The sequence below is a fragment of the Orbicella faveolata genome, unplaced genomic scaffold (assembly GCF_042242905.1).
Source record: "Orbicella faveolata isolate gen_17 unplaced genomic scaffold, um_ofav_v1 contig_12, whole genome shotgun sequence".
Taxonomy (NCBI): Eukaryota; Metazoa; Cnidaria; class Anthozoa; order Scleractinia; family Merulinidae; genus Orbicella; species Orbicella faveolata.
This window is the reverse complement of record NW_028301539.1, coordinates 12154943-12172500: the sequence shown is the minus strand read 5'-3', so window position 1 is coordinate 12172500 and position 17558 is coordinate 12154943. Positions and strand designations below refer to the sequence as shown.

Here is a 17558-nt window from a genome sequence, read left to right as displayed (position 1 = left end):
ACTGCTAGAAAGATTGCTGATTAAAAAGTTTAACATAATTTAAATCGATGTCGAGAAAGAAAATTACCAATGAATGCAAAAGTATAATAAATTATAAAGAGGAGAGTCTATATGCAGGCATTGTAAGGCAACAAGTGACCACCCGTATAATAATGTTGTACGGGTCGCTTCAAGGTTCTTGGGGTTTCTGTTTTCTTGTAACCGAATTAACTCAAATAACAGGTTTTCAATCCGCCCAATGGTGGAGAAAATAATTTTCTAGGTGTACCAAAAAGAAACTCCATGTTATGTGAAGTTTACTGATTCAGTGCAGTAAAGCATGAAACTTTTAAAGGGACTTGCAATTTTCCAATAACCCGTTAGAAGACATTTTACTGGTTATAGCTGTCATACACTGGACACATTATGTCGGTTTGGTTGTGAGACAGAAAGCATTGAAGTATGTCCTTACTTACCTCCGTTTGCGTTGCGCTGTTTCCCTGGCTGTGATGATATTTTAACTAAAGACATAACCAGCAAGGAAAGTTGTTTTAACAACTGAGTGTTTAAAAATTCATGTAAATCAGCGAGCGTTGGAAAGATTCCACACGAATCTCAAGTAAACAGTCAAGTCAACCTGCGATGGACAACTTCTCACAGGAAATCTAGTAGACACGGTTCTGGAAATTTTAGCGATGTTAAAGTGAACCTTTACTGTTAATCAGCTGAGTTGTGATAAATGTCTCACGACACCTGTTTGGTCAGGAAACGTGACTTCTCTGGGGCGTGTACAAAGCTATGAAGACCCTCAAACAGATTCCACGCCTATGGCAATAAGATCACGTGTGGATTGTCCTCACCCTAAAAACAAATACTTCAGTTTTCCACACGGAGAAGTTTACTATTCTTACGTTACAGTTTATAACGCAAACAAAACTAAAGAAACAATTTCGTTCCGCGTGGTTTACGTTTGAAAGATTCGGGACTTGATTCTGTTTCAGGAAAAGTTGTAAAGTTTATTTTGAGAGTTCAGTAAAGCGGGCGGTGGGAGTAAATTGAGTCACTTAACCTTCTACTGTGAACTCTGTTGGACGCAGGGGGATTAGAGGAATTAGCGAGAAACGTAGCACGAGCTGTCAAAACTAATGACAGTTTAAGCACGCAAGAACAGGGTGGAACGACGCCGATTTTCAATTGAAACTTCAGGGTGAGACTGGCTGGCCTTGTTAGATTCCATTGTAAAAAAAGCGTTCGGTTTCATAAGTCAGAAAAACAAATCACATCGTATGAATCCTTAAATGGCGTACTGAAGAGTTAGAAGTAGCAAACTACATTTATTTAGTAACAAAACATATTTTATAATAACGAGGAATGTAATTGCCACTTACATATGCTTATAGCTTCTCAATTTTGGGACGTTTTGCTTAATGTATAAAAAAGAAGTAATCACCTATTTCATTTATTCGGTTAATGCGAGTTACCCGGCTGGAAAAAAGAGGCATCTACAAAAACAACACTGCAGACTGAAAAGTGTTGTAATAATAACGGTGACCTGATCTTGTCACCAAACTTGCACCAAAGCTATAAGATGAGCCTCCTCTAGGCGTGCCGCTAGCTGGGACGCAGCGCGATAAACGGTGCGTGAAAAAAAGGAGAGAGCAAAGGGCTTGATGCGAGGAACCTTCCCTCGCTGCTCTTCACTCACATTATTTTCGCGCACCGTTTTCCGTGCTGCGTCCCAACTAACGGAATGCGTGGAAGAGGCTAAGCTATGTTAAGTTGGTGGCCCTTTTATGTCATAGACACACTCTCTCGTTTGGTGCTATAAGAAAATGCAATCAAAGTTATAAAGATAATTTATTTCTCAATTACAAGTACCGGCATAAACAATACAAGCAGACATGTACAATCTAGCTCGTTCCTAGAGCATGCGTGTTATCGTCAGTGCTGACCATCCTCGTTCCCAGAGCTGCATCACCAGCACTGACAGACCTTTTGAAAGCTGAAATCTGGTTACGGTTATCGTTCACTGTGTGTTCTGTGTCGTATGTGTGTGCTTGCCTGTGTGTATAGACCTAAACTTGTAAAACTGACTACCTGTCGTCTTTAAGTCTGTAGTCATTTCAGGTAGCCAGGCCCCCCTCTCTTTTTTAAAAATAATTGATATAAAAATATCTGTATTTGGACCGAATGGGGAAAATAAATCTTGTATGTAAAGCTTGTTGATCAAAACATATGAATACCAAATCATGTATCTGCATAGCCACGTTCTCTTCGTGCACAGGCCCCGCCGACTAAGAAAGGCAAGTGTCTCTGGGGACGTGAATGAGTGCTGATTAAAAAATTTTGTACGATTCTGAATGTGTAGGGAGTCAAATACGCGTTATTCCGTTTTTTTCCTAAACATACACAGTTTTTGGTTTGTCTCTTCTCTTATCAGATAGGAAGCCGGTGAACAAAAAGGCAAGGATTGAAGAATATTGTATAGCAGGAATTTGATTTAACAGGCGGCAATCAACAAAGAGGTTGCTAAGCAAAGTAGTCTGATATCTCTATGTAGGTGTTATGACTGAACAATAACAACCGGATCGATCGGTTTGAAATTTACTGATTAACTTACAGCCACCTGTACGGTTCAATATAAACTGAAGACCACATATTGAGACCCCCCGGATTGAACGAAAACCACTATGAACGTTCCGTGAACGGCTACTATCAGGTCATGTGACTGTTCTTCTGTCGGTGCTTCTGCGAAAGTGCATTCCTGTGGTTTATCACAGTGTTGCCATCTTTACTGTATTATCACTGTAGGCTTTATGATACCGCTTAACATTTGTCGACACGACGTTTTTCTTTTTCTGTTAATCATTACCTATAATAGCGAAAATATCTTAAATTTTTGTTTTCAGTTGCAGACACTAAATTAAGCAGATACTAAATTAAGCGGGCTTTTTTGTTATTCCCATTGATACGGCATGCATGCTACCACATAATTTCCTCTTTTGTCGAATATAAGAGATTTTGTGGTTTCCAAATGTTGGGAATATTTTTCGCTGCATTAAGCAGCACTTAAAATTCACGAGTATCCGACAAGAGGGTATTCTACGCAGCAGAACTCCGTTATTTGAGACCTTTTAAAAACATTTTGAAATAATCTTCCAAAGACTCCATCGGCGAAGATGAAGGCCCGCGTGGCTCACTATGGGTACACTAAGGAGGCAGTTCTTCATAGAAATGAAACGTACAGGCAGAATTTAGAATCTTGTAGTCCTAGAAAACAGCTGTGTTTCTGCGGCGTGTCTACCTGAGAGGGAAGTCTAAAGAGCTAAGAAAGAGAGACTTTGGTTCGCTTAGGTTAGAGCTGAACATTTACTCTCCTTCCGATGGACTTAAAGTATAAAGAAAAACTTAGCAATTACACACACATAACCTGAAATCTCTTAACTTGATGTTGTAATTACATTCTAAACGTAACAGGGAGGGACAGATCTCTCATAGTGCAAGCTTTGTCGGGTGCAGCATTACCTATTAAAAACACTTTGTTGTGGAATATGCCATCGCCACATTTGACAGATGTTGTTTTCACTCGTTGTCAATAAAAGACTAATGAGCTGATATTGTAAGTTATGTGCAGTGGCAGAGTGGTGTTTGTTCCTGTTGTTTCACGGCTATTAAAAGTACTATACATCCCCTGTGAGTGATATTATCCATTTCTTTGCAGTGGATCAATTTTTCCCTAGTAACTGTGAGCTGGTTTTTCTGTCGGGCTTCAATACACGATTCTAGTAGCAATCTAGTGAGAGGAATGCAGCTTATACCCCGAGGCTTCACACTGCTCACCCGCTGGCCGTTGGTGTCTTTTGTTATGCGAAGAGAAAAAAGCACCAACGATCAATACCTGCGATTTAGCAGTTAATGAGCCGTCACTATCATATTAGGAGAATTATAGTAATAATACTTCTAATTAAAAATCTTAGTTCTAGAGAGATCCATCAAAAGGCAAGGCTAGAGTTCCCCTCCATTACTACAAAATATCTTTTCAAGTCAAGGATCCTATCATTTCGATTCTCTATTAAATGGGAAATTATACTGATATGTCTTATTAACGCTAATTATTGTATGATACATTTCAGTTTTAATAACGCTCTCCTTGGCGAGAGAAAGTAAGGCCAAGCCGGTGAAAGAAGTGAAAATCTAAATTTTAGATCCGTCTCGTGCTTTTTACGCGTAACTCGTAGTTCTTTGGGTATGATAAATATTTAGGATGAACAAAACTAAATAAATTGTTCTTCCCGTTTGGGAGTTGGCAGCGAGAGATATGAGAAAAACAGGGCCGGAAAGGTCCTCAATAGCCCTTTTCACGGTTACCTTTGCTCATTTGCATTACAATAAAATCAAGCATGTATGTGAGGCAATTTCGGGCTATTTTGTAGTTTTAGCCCGAAATTGCCTCACATTCACGTTGGATTACATTGTAATGCAAATGAGAAAAATTAACCGTGATAAGGGCTATTGCTCAGCAGCTTCGTGGCCTATTCTGCCATCCCGTGCTTGGGAACAGTAGTAGATCCAGACCTCTATTAAAGGCGGCCGCCCCAAATTAACCTTGCTGTTCCTTCGGTCTTTAAATTAAGGAAAGGTCCAACATCTCGTGGCCCTTCTGCTGGACATTAAGTATTTTCCCCCAATAAGTACTGGCTTGGGTTTCAGGTTTCTCTCGGGCCCTTCCCTAGATCCAAAACTAGCTAAAACTGAGGACCGGGTCCTCTGTGTATGTGCAGGTTAGCTACTGATCAATCTACCAGACGGATCAGGAGATACACAATGTATTGCAAAATAGAAATGAGTTGATCGGTTTCAATCCAATTTCGCCCAAGAAAATACCAATCAGATTCAGAGTGTGTTTTTTAATTGAGCGTAAAAGAAATTTATCCTGTCTTAAATTAGCTTTATTTCCATTCCAGATTAAATACAAAATATGGATGATACTTTGTCTTAGACATTCAAAAAATAAACGGTGAAAAGCTTTCAAAATTGTTTGTTCCTCGGCTTTGTTTTAACAGCCTTCAAGTTTCACTTGAATAGCGGCAAAAATGAAAAAAACAAAAACAAAACAAAACAAACAAAAAATACAATATACAACCTTTAACCTGAACTTCAGTGTTCCCCTCTAGCCAGATGTAATCACTCACTCCCAGGGAAGACGTCGCTTTATCTCATCTTTTCTCGGGAGTAAGCGACCAGAAAAGACGACTTAATACTTACCGGTAACCCTTTAAACTGAGAAAAAAACGGTTGATGTTAATTCATATCGTACCTCCAAAAGTAAACCAACCAGGCAGGCTTGCTAAAGGCAAATGTCTGTAAATTAAAAGTGACAAAGTTATTTGACAAAATTGTCACGTACCCGCAGGTGGCCGCGAAAAGAAGAACAGGTGATAAGTTAAAAATAAAAACACAAAACAAATCCAAAGCCAAATTGGAAACTAGCTTAGGTACACCCACTAATGCAAACTTATTGTACCTCCGGCTAAAGCACTTGGATGAAGAATTTTAATAGCTATAATTAATTCTATTTAAATATAATAGATCTGACCATATCCTCGGTTGAAAATTTTTAACTTCCAAGAAATAAATGAGTTTGCAAATTGTAATAGAAGGAGGTCTTCCAGGGATTTGTGTTAGGAATTCACTTTGCCGGCTACTGTCTAATTGCCTTCACCACTAACTGGGCCGGTTTGCATGTTATGTTTCGCGGTATTCCAGATATAATACTGTTTCCACTGTGCCTATAAGTTCACCGAGACATTGCTTTATATCCTCGATTCTTGCGATGTAATCACTTTCATCCCTGGCGATAGAGTTGACCAAATTCTGTAGATTTTTGGAGCAATCCGTGATTTTTTTGTGTCCCGATACGTAGTTCTCACAAAGGCGCTGCAATGTTCTGTTAAAACTACCATGCTCGTTATTAAGCTGAGGTCTTATCTTTCCACACAGTTCGCGAACAGGTCGAATGCAAGGTACTTCATGACCGTAACGGTCCACTCTTCCAAAAGCTTCACTAAGTTTCTTCACAGCCTGACCAATCGCCTCCAAGTCTCTTTTTTGGCGTTGTTTCCTCGTACTCGGATCGTCGCTTTCTGATTTTGCTCTTTTGCGCCAGTTTTTGTTGCCATTCGCGTTGTTGCTTTCTTGTATTTCCATCGCTATTTTATTGACATTTTCAAGACTCTTCCACGTTCGACGCAAACTGCCTCGCTGTGAACGAGCGTCCTGTTTATAGCTCATTGCAAACAAATTTTGGCTTTCGTCCAAACGTTTTTTAGGGTGTGGATTCAAACCAAACTTAGATGTTAAGTTTAACGTAAGGAAATCATGGAAAAGCAATTTAGCCAAATATAAACCCTGATCTCATATCATCTGACCTAACCTGGATGTACGGGACGTGACGCATGCCGATCACTTACGACGGGAAAACGATGACTGACGAGCTCTTCCTTCCTTGTCCCGTTCTTTATTATACATTATTATTATTATTATTATTATTATTATTATTATTATTATTATTATTATTATTGTTATTATTATTTACTGATTTTTTAAAAAAACGTTTTAAATCACAAGGTTTAAAAATAAGTTCCTTGCGTCCAACATTGCTAGCAACCGCAGAATTTCGCAATGGTTGACCGCATCCTGTTGAACCAGCTAAAAACTTTATGTTGAACAATAATAACTTGGTAACAAAAGGTTTTTGCACTTCTTCACATTCGAAACTGATTGGCCTTTATATATTTAGGCAAGGTGTGGAAACACAAAGTTCCGGGTAGATACAGAAAAAAGCTGCCTTCCTGCGATAGGTTCACAAAGGGATAACCTGAGGCTATATTTAGACAGATGCTCTCAAGGCCGGCGCAGTTTCGAAAGACTCCTATTAACCCGCTGTCATGTACATCAACAGTAGTTGCGTCAACTACTAAACTCTAGATTTTTACCCGGTGTGTTTTTAAACCTGGATGAAAAAACGAGTGCAGATTGGAGAGATTTTCAAGTCTGCTCGGATAAATATGAGGTTTAATAAATTCAAAAGAAGTAAACTTATCAAATACTTCCTTTATTTACAGGTCAATATTATAATGGAACCCCGCTCCAACATAACAGGAACTGAATCCGATCTGTGTTCCTTGCTTCCGCCCCAATTCGTTGCCTTTCAATACCAACTCGAGGGCCGGTTCCGCGAATAAATGCGGTCAAGGGCATGACAAATGAGTGTGACGTATATAGTCCCATTCAACAATTTCCCAACTTCCGGTCTCAGATCAAAAGCCCTTATTGGGTTTTCACTGGGTTGGTTTACGTACACTCAAGTGAATATGAATTTTATCGAATTTAGGTCGCTGTTTCGAATTAGCCTGCGTTGCAGACGGAAATGTCGAATTTGAGAAACGGAGAAACAGAGAAACAGTCACGCAGACGTTGTTGAAGGAAACAAAAGAACTTCCCACTTTCGTATTTATTCTGCACTCTTAAACAGTTTATCACTTACAATTCAAGTCGCTCTTCTCCGGTCAGTTTATGAATTCTCTCCTATCTGGTAGAAACTTGGCGTCGTTTTACAAATTCTTTTTCACTATTCTCTCGGGGCTTGAATTAATCACCAATAGGCTGGGTCAAATCAGTCGCTAAAATAGAGGAAAAAAATAGACGACCCGGCTCGCTTCTGGGAAGAAGTGGAATCCTCCTTGGCTATTGAACGGCAGTAAAACACACATTTTGACTTTCGCATGTATTTTAAGTACCTTAAATCAAGTTAAAAATCATTTTCCTCGTATTAGAGTAGCAAGAGTACACAGAGCAAGTTGTCACGTTCATTACCCAGATTACCACGAGTCTGCGTCAAAAGCAACGTCATAAAGATTCTCCATTACGCAAAGCGTGGTCTCCCTTCCCGGGGTCTCCCTCGCAGCCCTTATAGGATCGGGTCGCACTTGAGACAAAGGTTTGTTTTCCATTATAGACCACGTGATATTCTCGAGAGAATTGTTCTTTTATCCATCTAAAAATCATTCATAAAACTTGAAAGTTAGGATAATCAAGAGCATCATCACAACTTATAGTCTGAATTGGGGCAACAAACCGCCCAAGCTAAAAAGGCCTATTAAGGTCCTCACAAAACGGTTTTTATGACTGCAGAAGTTAAATTTTAACATGGTTTTCCTTTCACTGAAACAGAAATCGCTAATTAATCAAAGTCATTTGAATGTTTTTATGCTTGTGAACCAATCAGCAATTATCCAAGTCATAGTCATGACGTCTTTCACTTTCTTCATCATAATTACAACATTCCAAAGCATCCATTTCATTCGTTTAACTGAATGGGAGCCCCTTCTGGTACCCTAATGAACTTACCCTTCACCGCTGTGTACAGCAATTAAAAGCATGATTCACACACTTAATTTGTTCAAAGTTGTTTTATATTTCACAGTTGCTGATAACATAACATAACATTATATTTGTGTGAAGTATAAATGAGACACATTCTGATAGAATATCTCTTATAAATACCCTGACATAATTGACTATCCTAATGTTAAACGGAATAAATAAATCCTGTTTTTTATGTTGCCTATGTAAAAAGTGTACAAGGCAGCAAACAGTATTGACTTTCTTTATCTCATGTTTGAGTTTAATGCCATGTCAACAGGCTAGTTTGAACCATTACTTAACTCTTAGACTGAGAAAAAAAAAAGACTTTACCACAATAATGTTCGTATACATGGGCAAGGTATAGAACAAAACATTTCATTCTCCTAAGCATTCCACAAGACTGAATTCCCAATTTTGGGTGAAGTTCAGTTTTTCTTAGAATAACCGAACCTAAATTAACCAAAGCTGAAAATTAACTGCAAAGAATTAACCACTATAACTTACTGTACAGAAGAGAAATCACTCTAAAGAGTCAAATTTCTAATACTACTTTAAAATAGGCAAAACTTCTGTTTTAACATTCAATTCATAACTGTTACATATTAATTTGCTTAGTCAAACCTAAGGAAAAATTAAAGGAAATAAATATTAAAAACCATTGGGTCCTATATTCTAAAATTCTTGAGTCACTCCCCAGGGAGGAATTGGATGTAAATTCTTCAATAAATAACATTAAATTTCCCCAACTAAATTTGACTCTTTAGATCTCTTTCACAGTGTAAATTAATCATTATTGACAATTATTATAATTGTAAAATATTGTAAAATGTTGTCATTTTAATGTAATGTCAGGAGAAACTTCACCAATAAATAAATTATTTTATTACTCAAAGAAAAGCTTTAGCTGCTATTTACATACTGTAACTCAGAACTGTTTTGAATCTTAAAATTAAAATATTTTCCTAAAACTATTTCAAGGTGCAGAAGTCGATCACTAGTGGATAGCCAAATACATTTTTTATAGCATTAGAAACTTTGTGTGAGAATTTGACAATTGAGCAGAATTGAACAATTTTTTTTAAAAAAGAAAGTCTTTAAAACAATGACTTTGCTTCTGCTTCACTGAATGAGTTGGTATACACATAAAACTATTTCAAAAATTAAGTCTGTTATTTTTCTCAGAAAAAGTTATCCATACCTTTGAACAATATTGCCCTCTCCACTTTTGACAAATACAAGTCAATCTTCCAACCTTTACTCCCTTAATAACTGAACAATTCTCATGAACATAATTTAATCGACCCTATAAAATGATTTGATAAGAAACTGTAATAAATTATTAATCCTCATATTAAAAATGGTCAAAAATGTTTTCACCCTTTTCTTTTCACACAATCCTCTGATAAGTTAAGCATATGCAAGCTGACTTCATTGCTTTAATGAGTTCTGTTTGGTTAGAAAATTTAGCAACGTTACCATGTTTAGAGATTCAAATATATCGCAGTTAAGTTCAGATTTAACAGACTGTAGATATTAGTACAGTTTAAAAGCACTGTTACAGTAGCTGCAAGTCAGTTTTTGTTCTCAAGTCTTATGTTTTAAACTTCCTCTGAGATTACACAAAAGTGTAATAGTCTGGCTTCAAGTGAGATGGTTTAGTTCGTAGTATACCTGTAATTTCTTGTCACTATCATAGGCTTGCCAAACTTCAGAACAGTACATCAAAATAGAAAGTGATACTACATAACAGTAGAATCAGGCCAGTTAATTTCATACTAGTCTGACATCATCAGTCTGACTCATAAGAAGTCTTTACCCTTGCAGCTTGACGTCACCAACCCTGTTGGTACAGAAGATATTTCTTCATTGGAATTGGTATCGGAAGCTTGTCTACATTGCCTTTGGTTAGGTTCTCTTTTCCAACTGATTTACGTATGGTACGTCTGCAGAGGTCCATCAATGGTTGAGGTTCAGCTGTTAATCAAGAGGAAAGAAAGATGAGTATAATTGTCACAGAGTAGTTCATATTAGTAGATTGATAAGACCACATGTAAGTACAACTATATTTAATGAGGAAAATACCCTTTTAGATTGTGTGTGCTAAAAGCATGTGTTTCTATAATTAAATACCAAAAATGGTGTAATTTGAGAGACAATTATTATACTTCGATGACCACAACAAACACTTTCCACTCAGTATTTTTTTAAGAACAGAGAAAACATTCTCTTTGCATTTGTCAGGTCAGAAAAATACGAAAGTGGTTTTCAAAGCAGCCTTGAAACAGCTGGTGGGATTCCTTTGAAAAGATCTGAATCAGGATTTACATGTAACTTGATCTAAGATCACTCAGGTCCTGCTCCATCAAACCAGGCAGTAATGTCCAGTCTCAAGTAGATTCATTATTCCTTTGATGCACCATGATCTGAGTGATCTTGGATCATAAAGCTTCATCAAGATCTTCCCAAAGGAATACACCCTAACACACCCGATGTATCATGGCATATTTTACAAATTATACATAATCCAATCTTGTCTAATTTAAGCTGAGCATTTCAAACTATTTTTTTCCTGCTGATTACATCAAAGCTAACGATTTAATCCAGGTGGATGTGATAAAATTTTTTATTAGCTGGTTGGCCTACATTGACCTTTTTTCCAAAAATTACGTCAATGCTGCTCTTAATTTAGGACTCAGTTTGCTACTCAATACAAGTAAAGGACTCTCAAAATTGCAAACCAATTTTCTTCAAAACATAGCAACAGGTGTCCTGAATTGAAATACGAACAAGTTCCCTAGTTACCATATATTGTCTACAAGTATGTCTTACTTTTGTTCGATTTTATGGCCAAAAAAAAAATCTTTCGAATAAAATTCCCCTTAAATGTCGATCCTGGTTATTCTTGTTAACTAATTTTTAACAAAAGTATTAAACTCTTTAATTCAACAAAAAAGTCCTACTAAAGGAGAATTTAATCATTTTCTCTAATCAGTACCAGAAGTTAACCTATATTGTTGTTGTTTAGGAAACTATTTCCCAAGATTTAACAAAAATTGAAAAAAGAAAGGAAGAAAATTCAGACAATTTTAACAAAACATACAATATCCATCATATTTCTCCTTGTGTGTCACTATTACTTCAACCATTTAAAATTTTCTTTTTCTTACATCAATGAAATATTTTCCCCATGACAAGGACTGTTTTGACCTCTCTGGTAAGAGTGAATCATAAACATCTTGTTTTAAAGCTCAATGATGAATCAGTCTGTCTCATGGAAAGTTGAATTCATTAGGTTGGTCAAATGTAAATGGTTCCCTTGCATTTGAATGGTGTGTGGCACACGCTTTTAACATTCTCTACATGCAACAGGTGGCTTGGCACGCGCCACGCTCTTTGCACCGAAATAGCTTCTTTGTGATCTTATTGTCTCTTTGTTTGCACCCAGCTTTAGAGATCAAAGTTCTTCAAAAGAGACGATTTTTCAAAGCGTCTGATACAACACAAAGATTGAATTCGATATTACTTAAGAAACGAAATAAAGATCCTGGCGACTTGACAAGTTTTCTTTAGCGGAAATGACGAATAAGGTCCCAAAGGATATAAAAAGTCCCTAACAGCAAATGAATTATTTATTTCCATTCACCAACTGAAACAATGAGAATCGGAAGCGAAGAGTGTGTCTTTATGGCGACGGAGTTTAAAAGAAAAAACTTGACAAAACAGAAAAAAAGCCGCGGTAAAACTTTCCGCAAAGACATTTCACATCAAGGCATAAACAAAACCAATCAGAACAGGCAAAGAATCAAGTCCGAGCAATTATTAAGGGTCAGCTGGTTATTTCTGAGATTTCAAATTACAAATATAGCATATACAATCTCATTTTCAGTAACTGTTTGTTCATATATCAGAAAGTTTCCAGAACGGATTGCGAAAACAGGAGAAGCAGGAAAAGCGAAACTTTTTGTTTCTTCAGGAACGCCGTTAAGTTGATGAGATCACTTTCCCATGTGACGTAAAGGAAGTGAAATCGCTAGGGAATGAATATTTTAACTCGCGAAACATTGAAAGATATTTCTTAAAATTTTAATACCACCGTGTCTTTAAAATAGGAAAATAAAATAGAATGTGATTTACTAAATTCAAAGAGAGGATAAAACAAGGGACTATTTCGACAACTTTTGCGCCGAGTAGAAGACAATATAACAAGTTAGGTGAACAAAGTGTAAACAAAAGGTTCGCGCTCACGCACGAAACAAAAGACAAGTCACACAGGTAGAATATTTGCCAGCAAAAGTGAAATACTTACGATCTAGTCCTCCGATGTATTTCATGGTAATCTCACAATGTCCCCAGACTGCTGATACTATGGGATAAACACTCTTTCCTTTCATACCGCGGAAAGCGACACCTAAATAGCGTCCATCGTTCGTTTCAAAAGCCATAGTTCCCTCGTCCATGTCCAATATAACGCGAAATTTGTCAGGTACCACAAAGCTATGATCGCTGTCTGACAAAACTGGATACTTGACTGAAGAAACATTCTTTTCGTTGTGGTAAAGTTTGTTTCTTACAATGTCCCATCCCCAGCTTTCTTCATTATTACCAACTAGGGAATGATAGCCCGTACAGTGAAGAAGGGCTTTCGAAGTAGCTACCCCCACTACTGCGTGTGTCCCACGTTGTCGGGTTGACCACTGGATCTCCCAAACATGAAATCCACGACTGTAGGCTTTCTTCCCTCGTATACAGTCCGTGCTTTGTGCCACGGGATGCCTGTGAAATGTGTGAGGGTCGTCTTCTTTGACGAAAATGTTCACCGATCGGTCATTCGGGTTCCAAGCATGTTCTATTAAAACCTCTTCCGGTAGAGCTGGACGATCGAGTAAAATGTCTAGTTTCTCTGGCCTTGCTAAGTCTCTTGCCCGATCTTCATCTTGTAAGACATTAAGAGGTTTAAAAACTCCTTGTCTATTGTCATTGTGGTCGTTTCTTTTTACGGCCGATATTCTTGATCCCATGTCGAGAAAGGGATAATAAAAGAGAGACGTGTAACTTTGATGTAAAGGATCCAACGTGGACGCTTGACACACTCTTCTTAATGCTCCAAGTTCTTTTCTCAAGACGATCGCTTGTTCCGAGTTCTTCTTATCATTCAAACTTTGAACGAGACAAGTTTTTACGTCTTTCTGCGACTGCCAGAAAGTTTTCTAGCGACCCGACTTCTTTCAAAAGGACGATCAATTCAACGAAATCAAAACACGCATGAAATACGTGCCTGCTTGCCCAACTCGATTCACGTAATTTCTCAGCGAGGACACGGTTGGTCTTTACCAAAACAGCGGTTTAGTTTTGGTTAAATTCTTCAATTTGACAATCTTAACTTACCAACTCTTCACAGAAATGAATGAGAGTGTTCTTCGCGACTTCTTTCAAGCGAGCGATGAATGCCCTTTGTTGTGCTATGAAAAATTTTCCTCTCAATGTTATTTATATCCTTGAACAATGTGAATGAAGAGCTGCACGCATGCGTCATGTCCAGTCAAGCGTGAAAGGTTTTACAACGTGTAATACACGCGCTTTTAGACTACTTCCGGTTTGCGTGAAACTTGCTCTACCGGAAACACGAATTTTGATTTCTGTGACTACTACTAACTTATGAATAAAACTCTTTCAGTTTTTTTGGAATCAGAAAACGAAACTGTTCCAATGTGACATAAAATGAGAATCGAAACGCGTAGTCCGTTAAGAAGTTTCCTTTTTCACTGGAAACCGATGCGAATTCCATTCAACTGTTATCAGCGTCGAAGTTGGTATGGCAATCAATATTTAATCATTCAATAGCAGGGACGACATTGACTCTAAGTGAAACAGGTGATTTTTGCACGAGTTCAATGGAGCATAAGAATAACATGTGTTCTCCCTGTACAACTGTATATCGAAGCCATCAAATTCAGCTCCCATCGAATTTATTTCAAATCTACTAGACTAAATATATTTAGTAACTCGACATTTCATGACTTACATAGTATTTCGTGACACAATTTTTGCTGTATAAAACTGCTAATCCTGCGTTTTTGTTGAACTAATGAGCAAGGCTTAAAAACAGCTAAATTTACTCTCCTAAAGTGAACGCATGAATAAACTACACGCAATAGGTTGACAATCAGCACCACTTCTTTGCACTTACCTTAGTCTTAGCTCATCAGGAACATTATTTTGTTCTAGATTTAAGAACTGTTAAAAAAGCCGGACAAAGACACCCTCGTTCCTCAGAAAGCTAACTTTGATTTAACACAGTCCGAGATCCTCTGATATATATAAGGCTTAAGCCAATAATAATAATAATAATAATAATGAGTTCCGTGTTTACAAATCTGTTGTCCTTTAAACACGGAAAATAGCCGTTTACTTCCTTTTCAGACCTGGAAGGTGAATCCCCGGACTCGGTGCATCCAGCAACAGATAAACATCCGGTACGCGAGGACGCGCGAAAATGTTCGAGATCGCGAGTGTATGTCGCGTTCACTGCGTGGGCTTCAGCGTGATGCCTTGATCTGACGTCATTCGGGCGTAAGCGGGTGACGTGATGAAATTCCCGCTCGAACGTAAACATTGCGACTTCGAAAAACACTTCAGACTATTTGTTACAACTCCAGAAGACCACTCTCAATTTATATAATAAAGAAATATATTTTTCCCCGGTCTTAAACGTTAGGAAAGAGGATTTTAATGCGTTTGATGTGACCGGCCGAGGTCTTGATCACGAGAAATTCAATGAGACGTGACAGCGCGTGTTTGCCGTCATGTTTGCTAAGCCGATCGTGTTATTGGCAAGGTCACAGTTTCCATGACATTCAAGGACTTACTCGTAACTTCCATGTCAAGAGTTTAATGTGCATCTTGAGTGAATTGCATTTAAAAAACTTACTCGGCAATAGTCGGCTATATAGTTATTTTAAGACAAGGGTGCGTTAAGATTCGTGACTTTTTGTTGCCTGGTAATAAAGTTGATGTATTCAGTATCGGTCATTTCATTTATCGGGTCACGCAGCCAAGCACGTTAAGGGTCGCTTGATTTCAAAATATCATGTGAATACACGTATGCAATCACTGCGAGACCCAGTGCGACAAATTATCATGCAGTGGAGACAATCGGCAACTGGAACAATGTCGGCAGTGAATCTCACGTGTTGCTCTGAAGTTCCGAAGGAGTTGTCACTGCCAATCCAATTGCGTGCTCGGATCGAAAATGAATTTTCTTGTTCTGTTTTAACAATTGTTGTTGTTGTTGTTGTTTCTAATGAACAATAGGCTTTATTAACCGACATGGATACAACGAAAGTTATTTTCTCCATCAACGATCAAGGATTACGCTCTTATCTCTGCCGCCACATTTTATCCCACGTTAAGTCGCAAGATGCAGCTATTTTGAGAGTCGTCATATGAATTGAAATCTGGAAAGTCACGAGCTAGCGAACTTAGAAGAGACAAGGTGAATAATGAGAGAGTAGTGGGATTAGTGCTAAGTCGGAGAAAAGCATATAATAGTAACTAGTGGTGTAATATTCTTTGATTTTAATTTGCACTTCAGATTTTCTGCGGTAAGTATACTTGTAAAAGAAGACTTCCCCTGATTCTACGACCGTCAAGTCCTACGATTGTATCTAGCCTGTTTGTAATGCCGATGCTTCGATTGTTCCAATTCTTCGATTCTGCAAAAAAAAAAAGTCAGCTCACGCTTAAAGAACGAGGTACACTTGTATGTGTTAAGTCGTTCAGATAATAAGAAAAATGGAATTGTAGAACTCGTCTGAAATGCTATCAATCAGAAGAATTGCGGTCGCATTTTGGAAGTCCACTCGACTTTGTGGAGAAAAGCCAAACTTTTTCGTTTTCTTTTACACATAGTACTTATCATATTTATTACACTTTTCTGCACAACGAAAATGGCAAAATGACAGGGTAAAGACTTGAGTAAAACAACAAAATGTGCCACTGATTAATTAATGTCAAACAAGTGATGTTTACTGTGTTTAGCGTGACCAGTGACAATCGAGGTTTTATAATCCGTTATTTTGAACAAATTTTCACCTCCCTCAAGCGCGTGTAGGGTATTCGCACACCATGGGCGACACGCGCGCCTGAAAATGCAACCATACTTTTAGCGCTTAGCCAAGTGCTTAGCTACTGCTGCAGTCTCTTGAAGTTGAGTCGCGCCTCTCTTTTTTATGAGACAATGAAAGGTAAGAGAGTAGACCCCCCCAAATTCCCCCCCCCCCCCCATCATGGGCATTATTCCCTCGGTAATCCCTTAAAATTGTATGAAGACAAACAATAGACTGCAAGTGTATTGTTTGTCTTCATACATTTTTTTGGCTGATCAGATCTCTTGTAGATCCTACGTTGGCAGCGTTTATCGTATGCGGTCCATTGCAGTTTCTGGTTTCTTAAAATTGTACCCAGTTCTCCCGCGGATAGTGTGATTGTCGCCACGCACCTTGTATCATTTTCGCGCCCGGGCTCCACATTTGCTTCCTGTGTTCGAAAAACTCCTCCAATCACTCCCTGTCACTCGCCTCCTGTCGCTTGAAAAATTACTCCCAAAACAAATTAAGCTTTTCACAAAATCCCTACAAGTCGATCTGCATGACTGACATTTACTGGCATTCAAGGCCTCTCATGAAACGTCAGCTACTTCCGATACGCGACACTCGCGTGGTGACCGCGCACTGTAGATGTACGAGCCAGGTCAAAGACGTAACACATGAAAACTGTGCGCTTAACGACTGTTCATGATAGTTCCTGACGACAGTCGGTGCATTTTAGTTCCTAATGACACTGGGCACATTTTTCACACGTGGGAAACAAAGAACTGGTGACTCTAAACCTGTGGGGTTTTTTGGTTTATTTTTGAGCACAGCAAAATACCCAAACTGACCTACATGTTTATCGATCTTTTTCTTGTCTGTAGATAACTGCTGAGGCATACATTTATCGGCTGTGAAACTTAATTGAGTAGTTACGCGAATGGAATGCAACTCTTTACCTGAATTTCATCGATTTGAATTTTTAAAAAAAAAAAGCGTTTGATAATGTTTGTCAGGGAAAGTTTATGGCTGATCAAAAAAGTTATGGTATAGCAGTGAAGAATG

The 17558-nt window shown here is 38.1% G+C and overlaps 3 protein-coding genes across 5 annotated transcripts in view; all 3 read right to left on the bottom strand.

Annotated features, from left to right (window-relative positions):
- Positions 1-760, bottom strand: part of LOC110061555 (uncharacterized) — a 7974-nt gene extending 7214 nt beyond the window's left edge. For 2 of the 3 annotated variants that reach the window (XM_020768387.2, XM_089282442.1), the window contains exon 1: positions 456-760. In XM_020768387.2, the coding sequence (XP_020624046.1) occupies positions 456-510 (55 nt within the window). In that variant the 5' untranslated portion in view covers positions 511-760. The remainder of the gene's footprint in view (positions 1-455) is intronic. The other variant, XM_089282443.1, reaches the window with a different exon arrangement.
- Positions 761-1817: 1057 nt separating this feature from the next.
- Positions 1818-6488, bottom strand: LOC149116683 (uncharacterized). The gene has a single exon (XM_089282440.1). The coding sequence runs from the start codon at positions 6268-6270 to the stop codon at positions 5725-5727; it is 546 nt and encodes a 181-aa protein (XP_089138566.1). The 5' UTR covers positions 6271-6488; the 3' UTR covers positions 1818-5724.
- A 1947-nt stretch (positions 6489-8435) lies between these two features.
- On the bottom strand, positions 8436-13894 carry LOC110061465 (protein gustavus-like). The gene is made up of 2 exons (XM_020768301.2): positions 12713-13894; positions 8436-10380 (listed from the first exon to the last, which is right to left on the bottom strand). Exons 1-2 carry the CDS (start codon positions 13422-13424, stop codon positions 10238-10240), a joined length of 855 nt encoding a protein of 284 aa, XP_020623960.1. The 5' UTR covers positions 13425-13894; the 3' UTR covers positions 8436-10237.
- Positions 13895-17558: the final 3664 nt, after the last annotated feature.